The sequence below is a fragment of the Oncorhynchus kisutch genome, linkage group LG22, assembly GCF_002021735.2.
Source record: "Oncorhynchus kisutch isolate 150728-3 linkage group LG22, Okis_V2, whole genome shotgun sequence".
Taxonomy (NCBI): Eukaryota; Metazoa; Chordata; class Actinopteri; order Salmoniformes; family Salmonidae; genus Oncorhynchus; species Oncorhynchus kisutch.
The window spans coordinates 35,534,698-35,555,373 of record NC_034195.2 but is presented as its reverse complement, the minus strand read 5'-3'; the positions used below and the strand labels follow the sequence as shown (position 1 = coordinate 35,555,373).

Below are 20,676 nucleotides of genomic sequence, written 5' to 3'. Positions count from 1 at the left end.
TTAGTTGTCTCTGATTGAGAATCATACTTAGGTAGCCTGGGTGTCACTGTGTGTTTGTGGGTGATTGTTCCTGTCTCTGTGTTTTGCACCAGATAGGGCTGTTTAGGGTTTCACACGTTTCTTGTTTTTTGTAATCAGTTGTTCATGTGTACGTTTACATATGAAAAGAACCATGGACACTTACCACGCCGCATATTGGTCCTCTGATCCTTTTCGCCTCTCCTCTTCGGAAGAAGAGGAGGAAATCCATGACATCCAGTCATGGTTGGTTTCAATGCAATCCTCCGGTTGTTACTAACACAACCATACTTGATGGTTCTTTTCCCGGGATGTATTGACTGAAACAAACCGATTTGAAGACACCAATCAATGACATCATTGCATACCAATGGTAGGACCGGTCTATCGTTGATTGACTGTATTTTGTGCCAATTTTGTGCCACTGATCATCTGGAAATCTTGCTTGGAAGATAGCCAATGAGCTGAGGTAAACGGCAATATGTAATGGTTATATGTTTGAAGACCAGCCTTTGTTGTAAACTCTGGCGTAAAAGAGGTTCATTCGCCATTGCAAATCTTACTTGACGGAGCCACGGGTGTTACGCATAGCAGTACATATTCAATAGCATTTTCAACAAGTTTATATATTTAAAATATGGCGAATAAATCAGGAAAAGCTAAAACAAAGTCTAGGTATACAGATTTAACCCAAATTATAGAGGAAATAGATAGATACAGCGAGACCGAGTTGCTTCAGGAAGATGAATCTTTCAGCGAAGCTCGTTTTGACTCCCAGGCGGAAGACATGTTTCTGTATGGCGAGGATGCCATGCTGGATTGGTAAGTTCTAATGCTAATGTCATTGTTTGAAATTAATAATATCAAATATTATTCATTTGAGATTTTTTTGTTGATTTTCTTATTTTATTTGCAATATATAAAAATATCATCTGTAATGAAATGTGTAAAGTACACATTGGCTGTACTGTGTGTGTGTGTGTGTGTGTGTGTGTGTGTGTGTGTGTGTCACCAAAGTGATTATGTTCCCTGTACTCTATATATATCTGTTTATTTACGTGTTGATACAGGGCTCATACGTGAAAGTATTGTTACTGATTTAAAAAAATCTTTCACAGTGGCAGTGATTATGATTATGAGCCGCCAATGTCTAGGTGTCCACCTCCCTCTGAAGCTGGTTCATCCAGCCGGACCCCCGCTGTCTCCTGTTCCACATCTACCTGGCCATCTAGAGATGTGAAGTCAGTGACAAAGAAGCGGAGGTGGGGAAGAGAGAAACCTGCAGACAGAGGACCAGAGGGTCATTGGCACTCTGTGTTAGATGATGTGGAACCAAATCCATCAGTTTTTAGACCCAAAAGGCAGCCAGGACCTCAACTAGATGGGAAGAATGACAAGAAGAGAGGCACACCAAGGTTTGATAGGCTGTGCAAAATCAAACCTCTCTACCCCAACATCGTTGAGGCCTGCAAGACCTATTTTCAGCCCGCCCAGAACCTGTCCATCGACGAGAGGATGGTAGCCTCAAAGGCCAGAATCAGCCTCAAACAATACATGCGTAACAAACCAACCAGATGGGGTTACAAACTGTTTGTTGTGGCTGATTCTGTGTGTGCCTACACTTGCAATTGTTTTGTTTATGAGGGGAAAAACAGTTTTGCTACCGGTAATGGACTGAGTTATGATTCCGTTATGGAGTTATTGGATTTTCAACTGCTGGGGAAGGGCTATAAACTGTTTGTGGACAACTTCTACACAAGCCCTACCCTGTTTACAGAGCTGAGAAAGCGGGATGTGTGGGCTTGTGGCACCATTTGGACCAACAGAGTTGGCTTTCCAAAGACAAAGGTGAACGACATGCCTAAGCTGGCTGAGCGGGGTACCATGCGATGGATCCGTGAAGATGGCCTTTGTGAAGTGGATGGCTACCAGAGAGGTGGTCATGTGCTCCAGTATCCACAAGTCCTTCAGTGGAGATCATGTCGTCAGGCGTGTGAAGGACGGTGCCGGGGCATGGACCACAAAAAATGTCCCCATTCCAGCTGCTGTGAAGGACTACAACAAGAGCATGGGAGGTGTGGACCTGTCAGATGCGCTGATAGGATACTACAATGTTCTCCACAAGACCATGAAATGGTACAATACATTTTTATATCATTTCATTGACATTGCTGTGGTGAATTCCTTCATCCTCCAGAAGGAAATGGCCAAGAGCTGTGGACAGCCCCCCATCTCACAGCTAGCCTTCAGGGAGCTGCTCATCCAGGAGATTGCTAGCTACAGCAAGTCCACTGCAGCACCTTCTGTCCCTTCTGCTCCAACCAGTGGTGTTCACCTGCCCAGATTCATCTCTGCAGGCATGCATGTGCCTCAGGGCAAAGTAGGTAGACGTCGTTGTGCCCTTTGTCACAGGAAATGCCCCATAATTTATTTTTATTTTTAAATGTTACCTTTATTTAACCAGGCAAGTCAGTTAAGAACACATTCTTATTTCCAATGACAGCCTGGGAACAGTGGGTTAACTGCCTGTTCAGGGGCAGAACGACAGACTTGTACCTTGTCAGCTCGGGGGTTTGAACTCGCAACCTTCCGGTTACTAGTCCAACGCTCTAACCACTAGGCTACGCTGCCGCCCCATCACCTGCACCACCTGTTCAGTAAGCCTTTGCTTTAGAGCAGAAAGAGACTGCTGTGGGCCATGGCACCAGCAGCACAATATTGTGTAGAGGACTGAGGGTCTTCACAATATTGTAAATAGAAAATATGTAAATAGTTACCCTTGTTAATCATTTGTTTTATTATTATATATATTTTTTTATATACTGTATATATTTTATATATATATATATATATATAGTTTTTTTTTGGGGGGGGGGGTGTTAGAATAGCATTTATGTATTTTGTATATAGTTCTTTCCTTCAAAATGTATCACATTTGTGTGGGACACCTGGGTGACTTCATGCTCAATGTCATGTAGCTCGCTCATTTCTGAAGTTATCTGTCCAAAAATTTGCTCATCTATTGTTGCCATCTTATGTTCTTCATTCAAATAAACCACAGCATCCTATCTGTATGTTTGGCTGTTCTTGGTAATTTGAAAGATGAAAAACAATCAAAAACGTATGTTTATTTCGTATGTTTATGTTTATTTCCTTGTAATTTCTTCTACCAGATATATTGTGTTATATTCTCCTACATTCAATTCACATTTCCCTAAAATTCAGAGTGTTTCCTTTCAAATGATACCAAGAATATGCATATCCTTGCCTCTGGGCCTGAGCTACAGGCAGTTAGATTAGGGTATGTCTTTAGGCAGAAATTGAGAAGAAGGGGGGGGGGGGGGGGTACCCCAAAGAAGTTAAACAATTTAGGCAAACAGTGGAAAACGTGAAGGGGTCTCAATACTTTCCAAATGCACTGTATATTGTCAATAAAATAGCAAGTGCCATTTAAGATTATTTATTGAAACCATAATATCAAATAGTTATATTATATTGTGGAACAATCTTCAAAAAGGCAGTAACCTCGGGAGTGGCGCTTGCTTGTAGAATCCAACAGCTGTGCAATGGCATAGCTTGTTTTGTTAATTGAGTGAATGATTGAGTGAGTGAGTGAGTGAGAGAGATGGAATGTGACATTGGAGCCACTCTCCACTGAGCAAGGTGAGTCAGTGTCACCTCTCACAGAACAATGAGCTGATTGGCTTATAAGAAACACTGCATGACATGATTTAAACCACAATCTATTTGAACAATAAACCATTTAGCACAACACTGAACCAAAAAAGATATTACCTGACGATGCTGTAATCATCTCTGTTAAACATCTCATGACTTCCTGATTAAACACATCCTCCTCCAGCTCTCTCACAGACAATGTGTGTGCATGTGTTTGGCTGGCCCCAGGGAACAACCACCACCAGAGGGAGAGGAAGTGAGGATGACTAAGCCATCGTTCCTCCTGTTCACTCAACCATCCCCAGGCCATGCATCCTTTATCTAACCCAACCATCCCCTCAAATAGAGCTGCTGTGTGTGTGAGTGTGTGTCTACGGTTTTAGCCCAGACTGCATTAGCTATGTTTACTATAACCCTGCTGCCTCCTATCACCTACTCAGAGACAATATGGCACCTTATTGTGGTGTGGCTGGTGCCTCACCAAAACAAAGACTAAGGATGTATAGCTCCATAATCTAATTTCAGACAACTGTTTAAATGTTGCTTAGCAATCCTCCCTCAACCATCCATACCCCCCCGCACAGTCCCCCTTTGAAAAACCTCCCCTTCCAGTCCCCGCCACCAAATCTCCACCCCTCCTGAGCTACCGTCCCCCTCTAACCCAACCAAAACCACCACCCACCCAATGTGCCAACAAAAAGAACAGAAGACAAAAAAGCATCAACAAAAAACAATAATGCAAAAACAAAAGACGTCAAGGACCACAAAATCTAAAGAGCAAGCGTTTGTATGCATGTGTGGCACTATCTAAGTATGTGTGTGTGTGTGTGTGTATATGCACGTGTGTGCATTTGAATGTGAGTGTGTGTGTATGCATGTGTACGCGAGTACAAGCGCTTGTGTGGCAACAGCCTCAGGAAAACAGTTATTGGATCTCAACGTTCACTTTTAGTGTCAGTTAAAAAAATATATATATTCTTTGACCGTCACTCTATCCCCGCCCAGAAACTTCACTCCCACTTGTCTCCGGTTCCACATCCCAGCCCTCAGTTTCCCTCAGCCTATCCCACCTATCTCTGCTGACCACCCTCTTCGGATTTCTACGTGCCACATATCTTTCAACTAGCTAGCTGTAAAATGGTGCTGACAGATTTTGCAGCTCTGCTTCTAGCTCCTAAGCAACTTTGCAGTACTTCGTTTTTTGTGTGTGTTGTTTCTTACATTATTAGCCAAATAAGTTTTTGTGTGTTATCACATACAGCCGGAAAGAACTTATGGATATCAGAACGGTGGTAACTCACCAGCATTACGACCGGGAATACGACTTTCCCGATATTGGATCCTTTGTTAGTACCCCCCAGGGCAATTGAACTGATTCCAGAGGCTGATCCAAAACACCGCCGGCGGAGAAGAGGTGTTCAGAGTGGATTTCTTGTCTGTCTCGGGAGGCGCGCACACCATCCACCGCTTCCGAGTATATTACTCGCTAATGTTCAATCTCTGGATAATTTTATTTATTTTATTTATTTTACCTTTATTTAACCAGGTAGGCAAGTTGAGAACAAGTTCTCATTTACAATTTCCACCTGGCCAAGATAAAGCAAAGCAGTTCGACAGATAAAACGACACAGAGTTACACATGGAGTAAAAACAAACATACAGTCAATAATGCAGTATAAACAAGTCTATATACAATGTGAGCAAATGAGGTGAGAAGGGAGGTAAAGGCAAAAAAGGCCATGATGGCAAAGTAAATACAATATAGCAAGTAAAATACTGGAATGGTAGTTTTGCAATGGAAGAATGTGCAAAGTAGAAATACAAAATAATGGGGTGCAAAGGAGCAAAATAAATAAATAAATTAAAATTAAATACAGTTGGGAAAGAGGTAGTTGTTTGGGCTAAATTATAGTTGGGCTATGTACAGGTGCAGTAATCTGTGAGCTGCTCTGACAGTTGGTGCTTAAAGCTAGTGAGGGAGATAAGTGTTTCCAGTTTCAGAGATTTTTGTAGTTCGTTCCAGTCATTGGCAGCAGAGAACTGGAAGGAGAGGCGGCCAAAGAAAGAATTGGTTTTGGGGGTGACTAGAGAGATATACCTGCTGGAGCGTGTGCTACAGGTGGGAGATGCTATGGTGACCAGCGAGCTGAGATAAGGGGGGACTTTACCTAGCAGGGTCTTGTAGATGACATGGAGCCAGTGGGTTTGGCGACGAGTATGAAGCGAGGGCCAGCCAACGAGAGCGTACAGGTCGCAATGGTGGGTAGTATATGGGGCTTTGGTGATAAAACGGATTGCACTGTGATAGACTGCATCCAATTTGTTGAGTAGGGTATTGGAGGCTATTTTGTAAATGACATCGCCAAAGTCGAGGATTGGTAGGATGGTCAGTTTTACAAGGGTATGTTTGGCAGCATGAGTGAAGGATGCTTTGTTGCGAAATAGGAAGCCAATTCTAGATTTAACTTTGGATTGGAGATGTTTGATATGGGTCTGGAAGGAGAGTTTACAATCTAACCAGACACCTAAGTATTTGTAGTTAAATAATAATAATAAAGTATACAAGCACAGGGCGAAAATCTCCTTCCAGAGAGACATCAGGGATTGTAATGTTTCCATTACTCTGTTTAATGGAAACATGTCTCTCTCGGGATACACTGTCTTTGTCCATACAACCTGATATGGGTTCTCAGTGTATCAAGCCGACAGGATTAAAGAACTCTACTGGAAGAAGAAAGGCGGGGGTGTATATTTCATGATTAACCACTCATGGTGTGATTGTGATAACATACAGAAACTCAAGTCCTTTTGTTCACCCGATCTAGAATACCTTACAAACCGTATTACCTCCCAAGAGAATTCTCTTCGGTTATAGTCACAGCCATGTATATCCCACTCAAGCCAATACCACCACGACCCTCAAAGAACGTCACTGGACTTTATGCAAACTGAAACCACATATCCTGAGGCTGCATTTATTGTAGCTGGTCATTTTACAAAGCAAATTTGAGGAAAACGCTACTAAAGTTCTATCAACACATTGACTGTAGTACTTGCTCTGCTAAAACACTCGACCACTGCTACTCCAACTTCCGGGGTGCCTTCAAGGCCGTCCCCCACCCTCCCTTCTGCAAATCTGATCACGACTCCATTTTGCTCTTCCCTTCCTATAGGCAGAATATCAAACAGGGAGTACCCGTGCTAAGAACTATTCAACCGACACCGACGTCTTACTTCCGGACAAGCTAAATATCTTCTTCGCCCACTTTGAGGATAAGTGCCACCTACGCAGCTCGCTACCAAGAACTGTGGGCTCGCCTTCTCCGTAGCCAACATGAGTAAGACCCAGACGGCATCCCAAGCCGCGTCCTCAGAGCTGGCTGGAGTGTTTAAAGACATATTCAATCTCTCCCTATCCCAGTCTGCTATCCCCAATTGCTTCAAGATGTCCACTATTGTTCCTGTACCCAAGAAAGCAAAGGTAATGGAACTAAATGACTATCGACCCCGTAGCACTCACTTTGGTCAACATGAAGTGCTTTGAGAGGATATTTAAGGATCGTATCACCTCTATCTTACCTGACACCCTAGACCCACATCAATTTGCTTACCGCCCCAATAGATCCACAGGCAATGCACACTGCCCTATCCCTACACTCTACACTGCCCCATCTCATCTGGACAAGAGGAATACCTATGTAAGAATGCTGTTCATTGACATTAGCTCAGCATTCAACACCATAGCACCCTCCTAGCTCATCATTAAGCTCAGGGCCCTGGGCCCTGGGTCCTGGACTTCCTGACGCACTTCCCCAGGTGGTGAAAGTAGGAAACAACACCTCCACTTTGCTGATCCTCAACACAGCGGCCCCACAAGGGTTCGTGCTCAACCCCCTACTGTACTCCCTGTTCACCCATGACTGATTGGCCATGCACTCCTCCAACTCAATCATCAAGTTTGCAGACGATACAACAGTAATAGGCCTGATTACCAACGTTGACGATACAGCCTACAGAGAGGAGGTGAGGGCCCTTGGAGTGTGGTGCCAGGAAAATAACCTCTCACTCAATGTAGACAAAACAAATAAGCTGATCGTGGACTTCAGGAAACAGCAGAGGGAGCACGCCCCTATCCACATCGACGGGACAGCAGTGAAGCAGGTGAAAAGCTACAAGTTCCTCGGCGTACACATCACTGACGAACTGAAATGGTCCACCCACACAGACAGTGTGGTGAAGAAGGAGCAACAGCATCTCTTCAACATTAGGAGCCGGAAGAAATGTGGCCTAGCACCTAAAACCCTGATAAACATTTACAGATGCACAATTCAGAGCATCCTGTCGGGCTGTATCACCGCCTGGTACGGCAACTGCACCGCCCGCAACCGCAAGCCCCTCATTAGGGTGGTGCGGTCTGCCCAATGCATCACCAGGGTCAAACTACCTGTCCTCCAGGACAGCTACAGCACCCAATGTCACAGGAAGGACAAAAGGATCATCAAGGACAAAAAGCACCTGAGCCACTGCCTGTTCACCTCGCTACCATCCAGAAGGCGAGGTCTGGGACCGAGAGCTTGAAAAACAGCTTCTATCTCAGGGCCATCACTAGGCCATCACTAGGCAGCTTCCACCTGGTTACGTAACCCTGCAACTTAGAAGCTGCTGCCCCATATACATAGACTTGAAATCACTGGCCACTTTAATAATGGAACACTAGTCACTCTAATAATATTTACATATTTTTGCTTTACTCATCTCATATGTATATACTGTATTCTATTCTACTGAATTTAAGTCTATGCCACTCCGACATAATATTTATATATTCCTTAATTCCATTATTTTACTTTTAGGTTGTGTGTATTGTGTGTATTGTTGTGAATTGTTCGACAATTTGTGACAAATAACATTTGATTTGATTTGAACTTTGCTGTGATGTTTAACATACAATTTGAATCTCTCTAATTGAATAGATTCCACAGATTGCGAGTTGAAGATAAATCATATTACTAAGAGTATTAGTATATTAGTAAATGACTGGCCAGGTCTCTCCAAATCTTCCAACAATGCTATTTCTAAGGTCAATTCTAGATTAATATTATGCTTTTTCGGCCATTCCTGAACTTGAGACCAGAAACCGGCTACGCGAGGGCAATAACATGGCAAATTGTGCAGACAGACCAGTTCCCTACCTCCACCCGCTGCCACTTGCTTCCACCGTTTTTGGGGTAGTGCTGTAATCAATTGGTTGTAATCTTGGATTGAGCAAAACTTCCCATAACAATCCCGATAGCTCCACGAAATAAATAACTCTACCATTCCCATTTACAATATCATTTAAAATCAAAATACCCTTCTCAAACATCTTTTCCATAAATGCAGGTATTTTATCAACCAGCACATTTGAGTTCAACCTTAATATTTGTTGTAATATTAATTGTATTTTTCTGGGGGATGAAATTGAATATCTAACAAGCTCTACATTGCTTGTTTGAAAAAGAGAGACACTTTGAACGAGGTTTCATTTTCAATTAATCAAACATTTGAAATGACAATCTGCGTAAAGGCAAAAGAGGCCATTTCTAAACAAACGATGACCTTTTGTTAGTAATCTACTATTTTGAAGTAAAATGTTTGTTAAGTGAAGCTTTTAGAAAGTGGGTTTGTGTTTTCATATTTATTCATCTCAGCCCACCCAGTTCATATTCATTGTATATATAGGGACATCAGCGCCATAGGTAACTGTTTAAACTGAGATAAGACTAAGGAGTTAATCAGTGTAATTTTTCCATACATAGACAGGTATTTACCTCTCCATGGTTGCAGGATCTTGTCTATTTTTACTAGTTTTCTATAGAAATTCATTGTGTAGAGCTAATTTCTATATTTTGTAATATGAATGCCAAGTATGTCTACTTCACCATCAGTCCATTTTATAGGCAAACTGCAGGGTAATGTAAAAGTTGTGTAATTTAAAGATTCAGTATGAAATATGGTACACTTATCATAATTAGGTTTTAGTCCAGAGAGACCAGCAAAGTTATCTAGATCTTCAATGAGACATTGCAGGTGTCTAGCTTGCGGACTTCATATAAAATGTGAGTCATTGGCATACATGGACACATTTATTTTTAAGCCTTGGATTTCTAATACTCTAATAATGTTGTTATTTGATCTGATTTTAATAGTTAGCATTTCAATGGTCATAACGAATAAATATGGTGACAGCGGACACCCTTGTTTACCTTCACTTGACAGTTCAAAACTCTCTGAAAAGTAGCAGCTATTTACTATTTTAAACCTGGGGTTGCTATACATTACTTTTACCCATTGAATAAGAGACTAACCGAAATGGAAAAAAAATCTGGGCATTTATACATCATATCCAGTCTTACTTTATCAAAGGCATTTTCAAAATTCGCTAAGAATACCATGCCTGGCTTCTTAGTTGTTGTATGTTATTCTATTATATCTAGTAGTTGTCGTAAAGATGTCTCCAATGTATTATCCAAGTAAAAAACCTGTCTGATCCAGATGAACAATACCTGGTAAAACCTTTTTAATTCTGAGTGCTATGCATTTCGCTTGTACTTTTGCATCACATCATTGAAGTGTAAGAGGCCTTCAGTTTTTTAGATGGACTGGATCTTTATATTTGCCATCTGGGTCTTGTTTTAATAATAGTGAAATCAGACCATCCTGCTGAGTACCTGACAGGCTACCATTTCTATAAGCCCAGTTAAAACAAGCTAATAAAGGAGCTTTGAATATATAAAAAAAAAGGCTTGATATAACTCTACCAGTATGCCATCAAGCCCTGGGAGTTTTCTAGAATGAAAGAACTTAATAGCCTCAAAATGTTATTCCTCTGTAATTTGCATTTGTTAAATTATTTATTTACTATTATTTGGAAAGAATTCCTTATAGTAATCGTCATTCATAGGGTGAGGAGGAGACAGAAAAGAAAACATCTACTTCAAATATTTAGCTTCCTTTTTTTATATAATTTGGAGAATCATGGATGACTCCGTCTTTAGTAACGAGTTCCTGTTCATTCTTTTTGATAGCGTTCCTGTGTTGAAGAATTTTGTGTTTTTTTTCTCCATATTCCATCCAATTTCCTTTTATTTTTTATTTTTTTTCCATTCTTGAATAAGTTCCTCCAGTTCTTTTGGTTTCTTCTGTTTGTTTTTAACTTCTCCCCTACTCATTTATATATAGATTCCTGCCTCTCTACCTACCTACACAACCAAGCCATCACTCTCTTGTTGGAGACTCCATCTTTATTTAAGCGCATGTGCGATACACTGCAGGATAGGGATGTGACCAATGGAAAATGTTTCTTAATGTTTAAACATACAATTTTCTATCTGTTTTCTGTTAAAACTACAAGAAAAATGCATAAAATTCCATGAGAATTTACAACGAAGCTGCCCTGCTACCAGCACCAGTTTGGGTCAAGGAGCAAGATAAATAAATAAATACAGTATGGGGATGAGGTAGGTAGATAGGCTGTTTACAGATGGGCTATGTACAGGTGCAGTGATCTGTGAGCTGCTCTGACAGCTGGCGCTTAAAGCTAGTGAGGGAGATATGAGTCTCCAGCTTCAGAGATTTTTGCAGTACATTCCAGTCATTGGCAGCAGAGAACTGGAAGGAAAGACGACCAAATGAGGAATTGGCTTTGGGGGTGACCAGTGAGATATACCTGCTGGAGCGCGTGCTACGAGTGGGTGCTGCTATGGTGTCCAATGAGCTGAGATAAGGCGGGGCTTTACCTAGCAGAGACTTGTAGATAACCTGTAGCCAGTGTGTTTGGCGACGAGTATGAAGCGAGGGCCAACCAACGAGGGCATACAGGTCGCAATGGTGGGTAGTGTATGGGGCTTTGGTGACAAAACGGATGGCATTGTGATAGACTGCATCCAGTTTGTTGAGTAGAGTGCCAAAGAGGAAGGAAACTGCTCAGGGACTTCACCATGAGGCCAATGGTGATTTTAAAACCGTTACAGAGTTTAATGGTTGTGATATGATAAAACTGTGGATGGATCAACAACCATTGTAATTACTTCACAATACTAACCTACATGACAGAGTGAAAAGAAGGTAGCCTGTAGAGAATAAAAATATCCCAAAACATGCATCCTGTTTGCAAGAAGGCACTTAAGTCATACTGCAAAAAAAACGTGGCAAAGAAATTAACTTTTGTCCTGCATACAAAGCGCTATGTTTGGGGCAAATCCAACACATCGCTGAGTACCACTCTTCATATTTTCAAACATGGTGGTGGCTGCATCATGTTATGGGTATGCTTGGAATCGGTAAGGACTAGAGAATTTCTTAGCATGAAACTAAACAGAATACAGCTATAAGCACAGGCAAAATCCTTCAGGAAAACCTGGTTCAGTCTGCTATCCAACAGACACTGGGTGACATATTCACTTTTCAGCAGGACAATAAACAACAAAAAGGCAAATGCATACTTTGGGGTGCTTATCCTTGCTGGTGTTTTCAATGGGGAATCCACAGAATTCCTGTGTGATGCAGAAAATGGCAGAGAAGCTTTCTGTGCAACAATGTCTCTGGAAAACATTATTTCCAGGATTATCTGCTTCGATAACCAAGAAATCAGACCAGCTCAGCGGCAGAGAGACAAGGTGGCTGCAATCAGGTCAGTGTGGAACATGTGGGTGGACCGCCTTCCCCTGTTTACAACCCTGGGCCCAACTTTACGGTTGATGAGCAGCTTATGCCATTTAGAGGCTGCTGCCCCTTCAGGCAGTACATACTGTCTAAACCCGCAAAATATGGAATCAAGAACTAGGCTGCATGTGATGCTGCTTCATCATATGAGTGGAACTTGAAAGGGTATTTGGGGAAGCCAGATAGAGGAGCACCTGAGAAGAACCAAGGGATGCGGGTTGTCCTGGATGTGACACAGGGACTCCGTGGCCACAACAACACATGCGATAACTTTTTTACTTCACACAAACTGGGACAGGAGCTCCTCAAGAGGAAGCTGACGATGGTAGGAACAGTACGAAAAAACGAGCCAGCTCAGCTGTTGAATACACGGAACAGGCCTATCAATTCCTCTAAGTTTGTGTTCACGGCCGACATGTCCCTAGTATCCTACGTGCCAAAGAAAGGCAAAAATGTGGTACTCATGAGTACGCTGCATAGGGATGGGAGAATCTGTGGCCAGGAACATCAAAAACAGAAATCATAATGGATTACAATGCCACAAAATGAGGGGTGAAAAATGTAGACAAGCCGGTGACTGGCTACAGCTGCAAAGGAAGACGCTGGTCACTTGTGATATTCTTCAACATCTTGGACATTTCTGCATACACCGCGTTTGTCATCGGGATAGTATTGAACCCAGATTGAAACAGAGGGAAGCTCCAGAGGAGATGGCTTTTTTTCGAGGAGCTGGGCAAGGCATGGGTAAGACCTTAAATCTACAGAAGGCAACGTATCCCAAGGACCGCAGCTTCTGCAGCCATCGTGAGGAGGATTCAGGAGGAGGATGCTGGTGCCCCATCCGCCCAACCCACAGAACCAACAATTATGTGAGTGAGATGTTAGTAAAATTCCTGAACTAAGTGTTTTCATCATTCTAGATTGCAGCTGGGGGACCCAAGAAGGACAGGAAGTGTCAAGTGCAAGAAATACATTTGAAACACCACACACACAGTAAAACGGTCCGTCATGTGGTGTGTACACCGGCCTTCATTTGTGTTCAATGGGGCTCATTTAACATTTCCATAAAATACTGTATGTAAAATTTATTTCATTTATATTTGTTCAAAATAAGCATGATTATTATTACCCATGTCTTGATTATAATAGATTTTTGTTTACAAAAAAAATCACAGACAAAAACCCTGAATAGTGCTTTTATTGATAAATGTGATCTAGCAGAGGTAAATGCCAAATATTACCCATATGCTGTCTATATTGATTGTAATTGATATAAGTCAACATCTAAGTAGTAAGTAACTTTACGTAAATTGTTATGGCTGTATTGTTTTAAAACCCCAATATTGATATATCGTTGATATATATGTTGAAGAGGGTGGGGCTTAAGCTGCATCCCTGTCTCACCCCATGGCCCTGTGGGAAGAAATGTGTGTGTTTTGCCAATTTTAACCGCACACTTGATGTTTGTGTACATGGATTTTATAATGTTGTATGTTTTAACCCCAACAACACTTTCCATCAATTTGTATAGCAGACCCTCATGCCAAATTGAGTCAAAATCAACAAAGCATGAGAAGGCTGCCTTTGTTTTGGTTTGTTTGGTTGTCAATTAGGGTGTGCAGGGTGAATACATGGTCTGTTGTACTACGTAATTTGGTAAAAAGCCAATTTGACATTTGCTCTGTACATTGTTTTCATTGAGGAAATGTACGAGTCTGCTGTTAATGATAATCCAGAGGATTTTCCCAAGGTTACTGTTGACGCATATCCCACGGTAGTTATTGGGGTCAAATTTGTCTCCACTTTTGTGGATTTGGGTGATCAGCCCTTGGTTCCAAATATTGGGGAAGATGCCAGAGCTAAGGATGATGTTAAAGAGTTTTAGTATAGCCAATTGGAATTTGTTGTCTGTATATTTTATCATTTCATTGAGGATACCATCAACACCACAGGCCTTTTTGGGTTGGAGGGTTTTTATTTTGTCCTGTAGCTCATTCAAGGTAATTGGAGAATCCAGTGGGTTCTGGTAGTCTTTAATAGTTGATTCTAAGATTTGTATTTGATCATGTATATGTTTTTGCTCTTTATTCTTTGTTACAGAGCCAAAAAGATTGGAGAAGTGGTTTACCCATATATCTCCATTTTGGATAGATAATTCTTTGTGTTGTTGTTTGTTTAGTGTTTTCCAATTTTCCCAGAAGTGGTTAGAGTCTATGGATTCTTCAATTACATTGAGCTGATTTCTGACGTGCTGTTCCTTCTTTTTCCATAGTGTATTTCTGTATTGTTTTAGTGATTCACCACTACCTGTCTCTTCTCTCTCTCTCCTTGTCTGCCCTACACAGACCAGACAAGTAGGCGTGCAGTGGATTATGGTCATTGTAGATAATTGCCACATTTTCTGCGTTAAACTATGTAGAATATTGGCCTGTTGGAAACTACAACTCCCTACTACATTGCACAGGTGTCAAAGTCGGCTCCTCTCCTTATTCGGGCGGCGTTCGGCGGTCGACGTCACCGGCTTTCTAGCCATCTTGTTCCCTGCACACCTGGTTTTCATTCCCCCAATCAATCTACATATATTTACTCCTCTGTTCTCCATCATGTCTTTGTGTAAGATTGTTTGTGTTACGTGTGTGTTGTTTACGCGCCAGACTGGTTTGTTTTTTCTGTGGTATTTCACAAAGATGTTTATTATTAAACATTATTCTTGTGACTGTTTTGCGCTTTTTGCACTTTTGCCTCAATAAAGTGTGCGCTTGTTCACAAATCTCTGCTTTCCTGCACCTGACTTTGCTACCAGTATGCACACATCTGACAACAGGTGATGTTTGATCTGATTCGATAGAGATTTGTTCGAGAAACTGCACATTGAGCTCACAGAAAAGAACCCGAACGAAATGGAATTCAAATAAATTAACAGACCTCAGTCAATTAGTTTTTCAAAAAAATAAAAAATAACAGAAATTCCAGTTAATCACTCAGCACTATTTTATACTGATAAGTCTGAGTCTGCCTCAGCATCTGTGGCTAGGAGGGAGGGAGTGACGGGGAAGAGAGGGAAAGAGAGAAGAGCAGAGCGAGAGAGTTAGAAGGAGAGAGAGAGAGAGGGAGAGAGAGAGAGAGAGAGAGAGACTTGATTAAGCTCAAGTCACATCACCACAAGGCGATGATCTGTACCAAGGTTAAAAAAGACAGGCCAATTTAAGTTATTAAAAATCACAATCAAACCCAAAATCACAATCAAACCCCTGCCAGTGCTTCAAGCCCTAGCTTTCTGATTGGATAAGTGTCTGTCTGCCCTGCGCTTTACTGGCAGAGGGTTGGTCTGGGAGATCTACAGGTGTTTCATGCTCTAGACTGGGCACGAACTGGGAATACTGGTGGGAGTGGGGGCTATACCAGAGGGCTGCACAGAGGGAAATGGCATCGGAATCCAATACTATCATTCCCTTGTCCCTGTCAGTCAGAAGTACCTTCATAAAGTGGTTGTGATGAAGACATAAACACAAAACTATCCTCTGTGGGAAAGACTGTGTGAGACTGTGTGTGTGTGTGTGTGTGTGTGTGTGTGTGTGTGTGTGTGTGTGTGTGTGTGTGTGTGTGTGTGTGTGTGTGTGTGTGTGTGAGTGACTGTGTATGTGTGTGTGTGTGTGTGTGACTGTGTATGTGTAACTATGTGTGTGAGACTGTGTGTGCGGCGTGTGTATTTGGAGTGTTCATGCATATCAATCTGTGGAGTTTGATTGCTTGAAATATGCATGCACACTGTCTCGGAGCAGAATATTAAGCAATTAATAGCCCTATTCAATTAGGCATTATTTAAGGCTATTATTTCTAATGGCCTTTTTCAATCTATCTATCTTTTTTCTCTCTCCCTCCCTCTCTCCCTCCCTGCCTCTGTCTCTCTCCCTCTGCAGCACAATCCTTTCATAGCACCCCAACAGCAATCCCTGCCAGATTAACTCAATAACCAATGAATTCCAATCAAAGCCAGCCGAGAGCGAGACACTACTTTGACAAGTAAACAATCAGAGCCAAGGAGACAATTGAGTGGTGATGGGCTTGACAATGAGAGGCATCTCACAAATTAACAATATCACATCTCCTCCTATTACTTTATGACAGATGTTAGAACTACTAACATAACAACAGAAAAAAAAAAATCTGGTAAATCAAAAAATCGAATAAAATCACATTTTATTCGTCACATGCGCCAAATAAAACAGGTGTAGAACTTACCATGAAATGCTTACTTACAAGCCCTTAACCAACAATGCAGTTCAAGAAATCGAGTTAAGAAAATATTTACTAAATTAAAAAAAGCACAAAATAACATAACAATAACGAGGATATATACAGGGGGTACCGGTACTGAGTCAATGTGCGGTGGTACAGGTTAGTCGAGGTAATTTGTAAAGTGACTATGCATAGATAATAAACAGAGAGTAACAGAAGTGTACAAAAAAAAGGATGGAGGGGTCAAGTGTAAATAGTCTGGGTAGCCATTTGATTAATTGTTCAGCAGTCTTATGGCTTGGGGGTACAAGCTGTTAAGGAGTATATTTTGGACCTAGACTTGGCGCTGGAGTCTTTGACCATTTTTTTAGCCTTCCTCTGACACCGCCAAGTATATTGGTCCTGGATGTCAGGAAGCTTGGCCCCAGTGATGTACCGTGCCGTACCCACTACCCTCTGTAGCGCCTTACGGTCAGATGCCGAGCAGTTGCCATACCAGGCGGTGATGCAACCGGTCAGGATGCTCCTGATGGTGCAGCTGTAGAACTTTTTGAGGATCTGGAGACCCATGCCAAATCTTTTCAGTCTCCTGAGGGGGAAAAAGTGTTGTTGTGCCCTCTTCACAACTGTCTTGGTGTGTTTGGACCATGATAGTTTGTTGGTAATGTGGACACCAAGGAACTTGAAACTCTTGACCCACTCCACTTCAGCCCCGTCGATGTTAGTGGGGGCCTGTTTGGCCTCCTTTTCCTATAATCCACGATCAGCTCTTTTGTCTTGCTCACATTGAGGGAGAGATTGTTACTCTGGCACTACATTTCCAGGTCTCTGACCTCCTCCCTATAGGCTATGTCATCGTTGTCAGGTCTACCACTGCTGTGTCTTCAGCAAACTTAATGATGGTGTTGGAGTCGTGCTTGGCCACGCAGTCGTGGGTGAACAGGGAGTACAGGAGAGGACTAAGCACGCACCCCTGAAGGGCCCCTGGATTGAGGATAAGCGTGGCAGATGTGTTGTTGCCTACCTTCACCTCCTGGGGGTGGCCCGTCAGGAAGTCCAGGATCCAAGTTGCAGTTGCAGGTGTTTAGTTCCAGGGTCCTTAGCTTAGTGATGAGCTTTGTGGGCAGTATGCTGCTGAACGCTGAGCTGTAGTCAATGAACAGCATTCTCACATAGGTGTTCCTTTTGTCCAGGTGGGAAAGGGCAGTGTGGAATGCGATTGATATTGTGTCATATGTGGGGCAGTATGCAAATTGGAATGGGTCTAGGGTTTCCGGCATGATGGTGTTGATGTGAGCCATGACCAGCCTTTCAAAGCACTTCATGGCTACTGACGCGAGTGTTACGGGGTGGTAATCATTTAGGCAGGTTACCTTCACTTCCTCGGGCACAGGGACTATGGTGGTCTGCTTGAAACATATAGGTATTACAGACCCGGTCAGGTAGAGGATGAAAGTGTCAGTGAAGACACTTGCAAGTTGGTCCGCGCATGCTTTGAGCACACATCCTGGTAATCCGTCTGCCCCGCTGCTTGGTGAATTCTGACCTGTTTAAAGGTCTTGCACACACCGGCTACGGAGAGCGTGATCACAGAACAGCTGGTGCTCTCGTCCAGCTTAAAAGGCATCTAGCTCATCTGGTAGGCTCGAGTCACTGGCTAGCTCGTGGCTGGGTTTCCCTTTGTGGTCCGTAATATTTTGCAAGCCCTGCCAAATCCGACGAGCATCAGAGCCGGTGTAGTAGGATTTAATATTAGCCCTGTATTGGCTCTTTGCCTGTTTAATGGTTAGTCTAAGGGCATAGCAGGATTTGTTATTAGCATCCGGATTACTGTCCCGCTCATTGAAAGCGGCAGCTCTAGCCTTTTAGCTCGGTGCGGATGTTGCCAGTAATCCATGGCTTCTGGTTGGGAAATGTACGTATCGTCACTGTGGGGACAATGTCATCGATGCACTTTTTGATGAAGCTGGTGACTGAGGTGGTATACTCCTCAATGCCATTGGATGAATCCCGGATCATATTCCAGTCTGTGCTAGCAAAACAGTCCTCAAGACAGAAGCTGCATGGACAGCAACATAAAGAAAGCAGAAGATAAACCTAAATTCATTTTGCAAACCGCTCTGAAAATCCTATTTTCGGGGGGGGAGAGGGTGAAGGAAGGTTTGGGAGTTCAGAACCTCCTATGCATGTATTCCCACGGAAGAATCCAGACGGCTGTTCAGTGGTGTGTGTAGTGAAGCTCACTGCATGCATACGTGAAAATAGAGTGAAGTCTACTGCGGAACGACTGAACTGTGATTGAAAAGATGAAGGAGTAGAAGGACTACTAACTGGCAATAACAAAGCACATAACCGGGGAGTCCAGAGAAATATATACTAATGATCAACATTTGTGGGCCTGTGTGTGTTTATGAAAAAGGATCAAATTCCAATTGACTCAAATACACGAACAGCCGCACACACAAATTCTCCCTCTTCCCCACACTCTCCACAAAGCGAGGGATATGGAAGGAGGCTGAGGCTTAAAAGAGGACAGGACACTAGACAGGCTAGTCTCAGACTTACCTGCTTGTTTCTTTTCCCCAATTACAATCATACTTCCCATGTAATCCTAAAATAACTCTTTCCTAGGATGCTCCATATAGAACCCAGAGTAAACAGACTGACTGGCAAAACCCTCCACCTGGAGAGCCAGACTGCCCAGCTGTGTGTTGGGCAGAGGCACGTAAACTACCACACACAGACACACACATATGCATGGTATGGTATGCCCCAATTAACTAGAAGAAGTGCAGGCTTTAGCTGCCAGCTATCAGCTGAACTTAAGGGATGGACGAGCCATGACATGCACTCTCAAAACCTGAGGGCTTATAGGCTGTTATGTCTTTATGTGTCTTGTTGTGCATTGAAGCCTGTTGAGCAGGTTGTCACTGACAGGGCTTCAACTGAACAGGGCTTCAACTGACCACAGATGCAGGGCATAGGCAGGGCATAGACAGGTCATACACTCTGACTAGAGAGGCTCCACAGAGTCCACTGCTGTGCTACTCACATTGCCGTGGTTGATGAAACCATGTTTCCTGGAGATGCGGTCAGCCTCTTGTGGTCCTCCCTCTATATGGACTGCCCAGGTGTTAGTGTAGACCTCCTCGGCAGCGGTCGGTTCAGAAGTAAACTCCAGTGCTAAGGACAGGAGACCCAGGAGAGTCCCAAGCTGCAGCAGGGCCAGCCTGGCATCCATGAAAAGGAGAGCAGGGGCACCGGAAAGAGGCACTCTGTCCGTCTGTCTGGGGTGGAGAAGTATCACTGCTTATCAGTCACAGCCCTGAGCTCCCTCACAGCAGCCAAGTAGAGCAGTGACCTGGAGAAAAAGAGGGGGAAAAACACACATTTGCATACGCACACACACACAGGTACAGTTGAAGTCGGAAATTTACATACACTTATGTTGGAGTCATTAAAACTCGTTTTTCAACCACTCCACAAATTTCTTGTTACCAAACTATAGTTTTGGCAAGTAGGTTAGGACATCTACTTTGTGCATGACACAAGTAATTATTCCAACAATTGTTTAAAGACAGATTATTTCACTTATAATTCACTGTATCACAATTCCAGTGGGTCAGAAGTTAAAATACTGTGCCTACTTGACTGTAACTGCCTTTAACTTCTCTAGGATAGGGGGCAGACAAATTACTTCACTTATAACTCATTGTATCACAATTCCAGTGGGTCAGAAGTTTACATACACTAAGTTGACTGTGACTTTAACTTCTTTAGGGTAGGGGGCAGCATTTGGAATTTTGGATGAAAAGGGTGCCCAAATTAAACTGCCATCTACTCAGGCCCAGAAGATAGGATATGCATATACTTGATTTGGATAGAAAAGACTCTAAAGTTTCCAAAACTGTTAAAATAGTGTCTGTGAGTATAACAAAAGTGATTTGGCAGGCAAAAAGCTGAGAAAAATCCATTCAGGAAGTAGGATTTTTTTGTTTGTTTGTAGTTTTCTATTCAATGCCCTTACAGTATCCATTG

The 20,676-nt window shown here is 42.6% G+C and overlaps 1 protein-coding gene across 2 annotated transcripts in view; it reads right to left on the bottom strand.

Annotated features, from left to right (window-relative positions):
- The window catches only part of LOC109867753 (furin-like), a 179,527-nt gene that overhangs the window by 139,980 nt on the left and 18,871 nt on the right, over nt 1-20,676 (bottom strand). For both annotated transcript variants that reach the window (XM_031802119.1, XM_020457030.2), the window contains exon 2: nt 19,691-19,999. In XM_031802119.1, the coding sequence (XP_031657979.1) occupies nt 19,691-19,879 (189 nt within the window). In that variant the 5' untranslated portion in view covers nt 19,880-19,999. The remainder of the gene's footprint in view (nt 1-19,690; nt 20,000-20,676) is intronic.